Raw genomic sequence first — 7,500 nt, forward strand, 5'->3', positions numbered from 1 at the left:
GGGTTGGAACTAAACTGTGCAGAGCTGCGGCCCTTTTGGAACTGAGTTTGACACCTGTGCTCTAAAACATTTGTCCTTATTCTCTAAAGCATTGGTTCCCAAAGTGGGGGTCGGGACCCCCCGAGGGGTCGCGGGGCAATGAAGGGGGGTCGCCTGGTGATTTCCAAAAATCTATTTATTTTTATTAAATCATAAGAATTACCATATTTTATCCATGACTATACTGAAAATAAAAATAGTCGTTTATAGTTACTATATACTATATAGTTACTATAGTAGCTTATAGTTACTAGTTCTATTGGATTGCGACCCCTGGGGTAATTACATTATATTAAAGGCAGCAATAGCGTCAGATGCATTTTGATTTTATAACATCAGGTTATACTTTCTGGCACATTTAAAGCACTGACACAAATTTAATTGGTGTGTGTGCGTCATTGCATGCAAGGTTTCTGTATTTATAACCACCTCAGAGGATATTGGGGGTCGGGAGTCACTGGAATTGTTATTTTGGGGGTCGCGGGGTAAAAAGTTTGGGAACCCCTGTCTTAAAGGGTACCTATGCTGTACCTAGCTGTTTGGACAGACATGTGTGTGGGTGTAGTGTATAGACCGTCATATTAGGGTGATATATTTTTACATATATTTTTTAATTATTTTATTTAAAGGGCTAGGAAATCTCCCTGTTTCAGCAGGGTGTTTTCACACCTCTAGTTTGGAAAAAGTCAGGAAAGTGGGCGTGTCCAGCTCTGTTTTGGGGGGAGTGTCGGGGAAGGGAAAGAGGGAAGGTTTTGGATATAAATGGGAGTTTCAGTTTGGGCCATACCTGTCAACATTGGGATGTGAAAATAAGGGATATGCCCAACATAATAAGGGATTCCCCCAACACCCCCCCCCCCTCTCCTTAAACAAATATTACTAAATATGTTCATTTGGAGCTGTTTCATTTTAATTAATTAAACCGTTAAATGGTCAGTTATATGTTTTAAAATTATTATTAACAAAAGAAAAATAAATATATACATTAGCAGCAAATACATTAGCAAACAGTTCAGCTTATTAAACTTAATAGCTATTATAATGAAATGCAATCAAGCTATCAATCTCATTAGCCGTTTCTCCACTGTATAACTTACACATTCTGATTAAAGAGCAACGAATGCATCTATCATTTATTAAGATGACTTTATTACATTAAATAAGAGGTGTCACTTTAAAAATGCACACATCAAACATTATAACTAAAGCATTCGACTGCTTTCTTTACTTTTTATGCTCATTTAAGACGAAATTAATTGTGTTTAGGAAAAAAAACCCTGCCAAGATCGACATCCTTATATGTTATTATTATTAATTATGTGTGTATGTCTGTTTAAACACGCACACAAAAAGCAGACTTTAGGTGCGTTCGACATGAAGCTCAGCTGCAGCCGGTGATCAACGAGATTAGCCGAGCGCAGGCGGGGCGGAGTTGAAAACGGAGCCATCAAGACGGACAGCTGGACACTTCGGGACTCAAAGTTGCTGCAGTCATGATGACCGATCACATGGCGTTATCATATTTTTTTGTTATTTTTATTTATAACAACAAAACATTTACAAATAAAACAGAATACAGTCTCTACAAACTATAGTTCCTTTTTAAACAATAAGGGAGAATTATGAATAACATATAACAAATGCATGAGAGAAATAAGAGGAAATGAGAGGTTAATATAAACATAAAAACGAACAGGTCTATTAAATACAAAGCAATAAGCATAAATTCTAGGAGTTAAACATCAATCTTTAGGCTAATACTTCTTGTTTGAATATGCTAAAAAAGGGTTTACATATGTGTACATTTATAGATATAAAAGTTTCCAATGTAAAAAGCAAAACAAGGCGTTTTGATTAGGTCTTAATAAATGAGATTATTTTGGATAATGAAAGCATTTTCAAAAAAGCATTTTAATCCAAAAAGATTGTGTTGAAAAGAACAAAAGGTAAAATAAGTGAGCTATGTAGAAGTTTCCCAGAAAGAGCAGGAAGCCTTTAAACTGCTAGACAGGAAATAAAATATATATTTATATTATAATAATAAAACCAATTTATAATTATTTAATAAATTAGTTCTTTAACTTAATTTGTTAAGAGAGCTTTAGGGTGGCAGGATCAATGATGATGATTATTTTATTTCAAGTCTGTAAGACTTATTTGAGTTCATATTTAGGTTATTCACTAAAATATACTAAAATATATCATTTAAATCGTTCATGGAGATGAATGCAGTAAATAGTCTGTATAAAAAAGTTAAAAATAGACCTGTGCAAACAAGCTAACCTTTATAACCAGATTATTTAACAAAAGATGATTACTGCAGTAAAATATTGGTAGTCTCTTAATAAGCAAGATGTGTTCAGGATAGAGTGGGTGTGAAAAGTGAATTGTTTGTTTTGAAACTTTTGAATCGGAATTTGTCCAATTATAAACCCGAAATACACGTGTTTGTTGTCATGTGGTGAACTCGGCCAATCGTATAATATCGGTGTCGTCATCAAAGCTCCTGCAGTCGCTCTTCAGAAGCTGCATGGTCTGAGTTTGCCGTCTGATCTCGGAGCGCTGTCGCGGTAACTTGATGCCACATGTGACAGTCACGTGGCGTCGGCGCAGCATCAATCCGGACAAGATTTCTAACCAGTATGCACCGCTTTAAGACAGATGTCTATCGATCTGCGCAGCGCTGCATGAAGTCGAACGCACCTTTCCTCTCTGCTTCAAATTGCGTGTACAGAATCCGTTTAGGAAACAGCGTCTGTTTATCACTATGGAGCGCGTCAGCTGACAGTCATGCACCATTATATGACTGTTTTGAGGATTGTATAGGATGGGCGACGACACCTGTAATCAAAAGGAAATGGAATCGCGCCGTTTTTATTATTTACTTAAAAGTGTTTTCACTCCTAAACAAAGTGAAAGCACAGAAGACTCACGTTTTAGAGCAAAGGGCGACCCCTGGTGGTTCGGCGGTATAGGTTGCATATAGGGAGGCTCAGCTGTTCAGAGAAAGACTGAAAGTACGGGAGAAATACGGAAAATACCTTTACGGGATAATAGCAGGATAGAACAGTAAAATACGGGAGAATCCCGGGAAAAACGGGAGGGTTGACAGGTATGGTTTGGGCACGTGAGGCAAAACAAACACACAAGCTGCATCCCAAATTGCATACTTATGCACTGTTCTACGCCATTTTGTAGTATTAATAGTGTAAGTAGTGCGTTCACACTGAAAACTCTAATAATACTAATAATAGCACTTTAATTACCCGGATGATCACTCATTCAGCCGGTAAAATGAAGTGTGTAATGATGGACACTTCACGCACTCAACAACTGCAGGTTTGCTCACGTAGCGGAAGGGGCGGAGCTATCAGACGCACATGTTGGATAACTTTATTTATTTTGGATTGTGAAAGCAAAATTCTCCCACGAGAGTGATTATAGCGCCTCCCGATGGTGAATGCGGTTATACTCACGGCAGGTATTATTTGATAATTCGCTCGTTTATTTCACTGATTTGGCGACCGTCAAACGCCATCAGGGAAACGGTTCGAATTTCCGCTTAGTAAAAAAACATTAGTGCTCCATTTGGGACGACACTACATACATAAACTATCCAGTTGAGTGTGCAAGTGCATAAGTACATAGTGCATGAGTGCATAGTGTATAGTGTGCCATTTGGGACGCAGCTACAGACGCAGATGAGAAAGACAGTGACTGAGTTTACATGGACATCAGTATACGAATTATTTGCCAAAATCATTCATTTGTCAACTTTAACTGCAGTTTGGCACTTTCACTTTGATTCAGGAACATTTTATGCATGCCCCAAATATTTCCGCTTAACGAATGAAATTAATTATGTAGGCTAATGGATGTCTGTGCGTACAAGAAGTTTCCCTATCCACGAGAATGAAAGCGAAAGTAAAAAATGAGGCGGCTTATTTCTCATTCTGGCACTACCGATCTGTTTAACTGTTTTCTTGCTAGTGAAGCGTTCAGTTTTTCCACTTAAAAAGTCGTCATGTAAATAGCAAATGCACCATGGCGCGACGCAACTGACTCTTAAAGGGAATAGGAGATGAGACTCTGATTGGTTTATTCTCAAAACACACCTATAACTCATTAAGAAAATAAACTCAACCCTGTTAGACCATGCGCCACGGCGCAAAGCGGATTTTCTCGTCCTTAAAATAGCAAAAGTGGATTCTGACACGCCCTGCGCTTTGCACTTTGCGCATGGATCATCAAAATAGAGCCCTCAAACTGCAATTTGAAGAAGACGTGCTCAGATTATCACCAGAAGGTGGAGTGTTTTGTGTTTTTTACTCACAAGGACGTAAAGATATCATTGATTTCAGGTCTGGGACAGAGATTCATTATGAAGGTCTTGAACGCTGCTTCAGTGAAGACATCAGTCTTAATGGTGTCAAACTAACAACAACAAAACGTTTAAACACATAAAATGTCATTAGTATGTTTTCCATATTTTGTGATTTATTTATTTGTGCTTATGAATTGCATTATGGGATCTTCCTACCAACAACTTTTAACCTTGAAAAGTCTGAAAAGGTGACTTTTATGATCATTTGTAATAGTTTGCAGTGCTGTATCGTCTGGGTTGGTGTTGTAAATTATGGTACAACCCCCTTGTAATAAACTGCAGTACTTTTCTGCAATTTTACAGACTTATTACTCTAGATAATATTTATTACATATTATTTCAAACTACTAAAATGTTATATAAAACTCACTTTGTTAAACTGTAGAGTTGAAATTTTTTCATAAAAGTCGACAGAGCAGAGATCAACATCCCATAATGCCATCATTAATAAACACTTGTGAATCACTAGATACGAAAACTGCTAATTAATTAATATTTTTACAGTCATAATCAAATATAACACACACCTTTCCTCTCGGGAGATTGGCGGCGGCCAGAGCAGCATCCACTCGCTTCTTGTCTGCAGGAAACATCTTAAAAATACTGAGAAGAAAAACTTAAATCATTATGAGCAGATCTCATAATGAAGCTCTGCACAAAACTTTTGGCCAGCGGAGAAATTAAAATGGTCGTGCCCAACTGAGTCTGGTTCTCTCAAGGTTTTTTTCTTCACTCCCATCAGGTGAAGTTTTTTTTCCCTCTCCGCTGTCGCCACTGGCTTGCATGGTTCAGGATTGGTAGAGCTACGCATCGATGAATTTGCTCTTCAGTGTTTGGACTCTCAGTAATGATTAAATCACACTGAACTGAGCTAAACTGAACTGAACTGAACTTAAACACTAAAACCTGAACCACACTGTTCCAGTTACTATGACCATTTATGTGAAGCTGCTTTGACACAATCTACATTGTAAAAGCACTATACAAATAAAAAAGCTGAATCTCACATAAAGTAATAATTATGGCATATTTTAATTTGTAAGTAACATCCCAGATACAGTACTGTTCAAAAGTTTGGGTATTTTTGTTAATGATTTTGTCTCTACTGTTATCTTGCAAAATACCTAGTAAAATATTATCCACTGCCATAATGATAAAGACTAACAAAATGAGTTATTAAAACTATTATGTTAAAAAACTGTGCTGAAAAATCATGCGGGAAATATTTGAAAAAATCAATTTCACAGGAGAGTGAATAATTCTGCCTTCAACTGCATTTTTAGCCGGCAGCTAGCTCTCTGAAGCTAAGCAGGGCTGCGCCCGGTCAATACCTGGATGGGAGACCACATGGGAAAGCTAGGTTGCTGCCGGAAGTGGTGTTAGTGAGGCCAGCAGGGGGCGCTCAACCTGCGGTCTGTGTGTGTCCTAATGCCCCAGTATTGTGACGGGGACACTATACTGCTCAATGAGCACTACCTTTCGAATGAGACGTTAAACTGAGGTCCTGAATCTCTGTGGTCGTTAAGAATTTTTTTTTTTACTTGCTTTGACTATCAGAGAGTAAAAACAAAAAATTTTACCATTTTGGACAGTAAAAAATAGTGTTTGGGACATTTCACATGCTGCAAAACAGTTGCAGGATGACACTGTATGTCTGTAACAAAATATAAAACATTCAAAGTATTGTAAACAGCCACTTAAGAGCTAAAATGTGCAGTCCACATATGTGGACACTCAAGCCCTAGGAAGTTAAAAATACTTTAATCCATTTAAAGGACTAACAGCCTTGCCATAACTGACTAATTGCTCCACCCTTAACAGACTGATAGCTATACTCTAAAGCTGGGTTTTTCAAAGTCTAAGACAGTGGGCCTCCCTTTTGACACAACTTATCCATTGGCGCCCCCCTCCTCCCAAACATTTGATTCATTTTATTTGGAATGACTAATACTATTAAAACAACACAGCATCCAAATAATCGTAAGGAGCCCATAATGTTTAACACACACACACAGACACACACACACACATAAATATATATATATATATATATATATATATATATATATATATATATATATATATATATATATATATATATATATATACATACAGTATATATAAAGACACAGACAAATGTCAGACTGTTAACTCACTTTTATCATCATTTGCATGAAAGTGCATTTATTTACAGAATAACAAGTATTTTAATATAACGTTTTTAAAACTAGGATGATGGTTAATATGAATAGAACAGATCCAAGAACTGTCCATCCCAGTCAAAACAGTGGAAGTTTAGCGGGTCTCATGCTGTCACTAGCCAAAATATCTTGACAAACCACACATAAAGGTCGTGGTTCATCAGCTGGTCCTGTCCAGGTAAATCCTAAACTCAAATACTGATCATCATATCGTCATCTTTTGGGATTAAGCCCTGAACTTGAAGGCTTTGAATCGGGGGGTCTCAGAAACCGACCCATTGTATTAGCAGGCATATACCTGTATTGGCGGGCTTGCCAAACAGAAGCGAATCCACAGCTATGGCCTTCTGGGTAAAAAAGGTTTTATTTTAGACGTTTTTTTTTTTTTTTTGCTTTGTTTAATTAAAACGTTTAAATATAATAAAAAATACATATAATAATTAAACTTAATAATTATATTTTTATTATATAATATTTTTTCCCGCGCCTCCCCTGACATGCTCTGGCGCCCCCCAGGGGAGGCGCGCCTCACACTTCACACACAACCCCTGCCCTAAAGGACTGATAACCACACCCTATATATCCAGCCCTAAAAGATCGATAGCCCTGTCCTACACGTCTGATAGACACACCCCAAAGGTATGATAGCCCCGCCCTGCAGGACTGATAGCCTCACCCTTAAGGACTAATAACTCCGCCTTAGAGGATTGATACCCCCCCTCCCCCTCTAAAGGCCTGATAGCCCCGTTCTAAATGACTGATAGCCCACCCTAAAATACTGATAGCTCCACCATAAAAAGATTGATAGCCCCGCCCTACCTGAATAATTCCCCGCCCCAAAGGACTGATAGCCTAAAACTAAATGACTGATGGCCC

General features: G+C 37.8%; 1 protein-coding gene across 1 annotated transcript in view; it reads right to left on the reverse strand.

Annotated features, from left to right (window-relative positions):
- The window catches only part of plcb2 (phospholipase C, beta 2), an 84,475-nt gene that overhangs the window by 53,482 nt on the left and 23,493 nt on the right, over positions 1 to 7,500 (reverse strand). Inside the window, exons 8-9 of the mRNA XM_087289855.1 lie at positions 4,951 to 5,026; positions 4,373 to 4,473 (exon numbers count right to left, since the gene is read on the reverse strand). Of these exons, the coding sequence (XP_087145981.1) occupies positions 4,373 to 4,473; positions 4,951 to 5,026 (177 nt within the window). The remainder of the gene's footprint in view (positions 1 to 4,372; positions 4,474 to 4,950; positions 5,027 to 7,500) is intronic.

The sequence above is a fragment of the Danio rerio genome, chromosome 17 (assembly GCF_052040795.2).
Source record: "Danio rerio strain M-AB ecotype USA chromosome 17, GRCz13ab, whole genome shotgun sequence".
Taxonomy (NCBI): domain Eukaryota; kingdom Metazoa; phylum Chordata; class Actinopteri; order Cypriniformes; family Danionidae; genus Danio; species Danio rerio.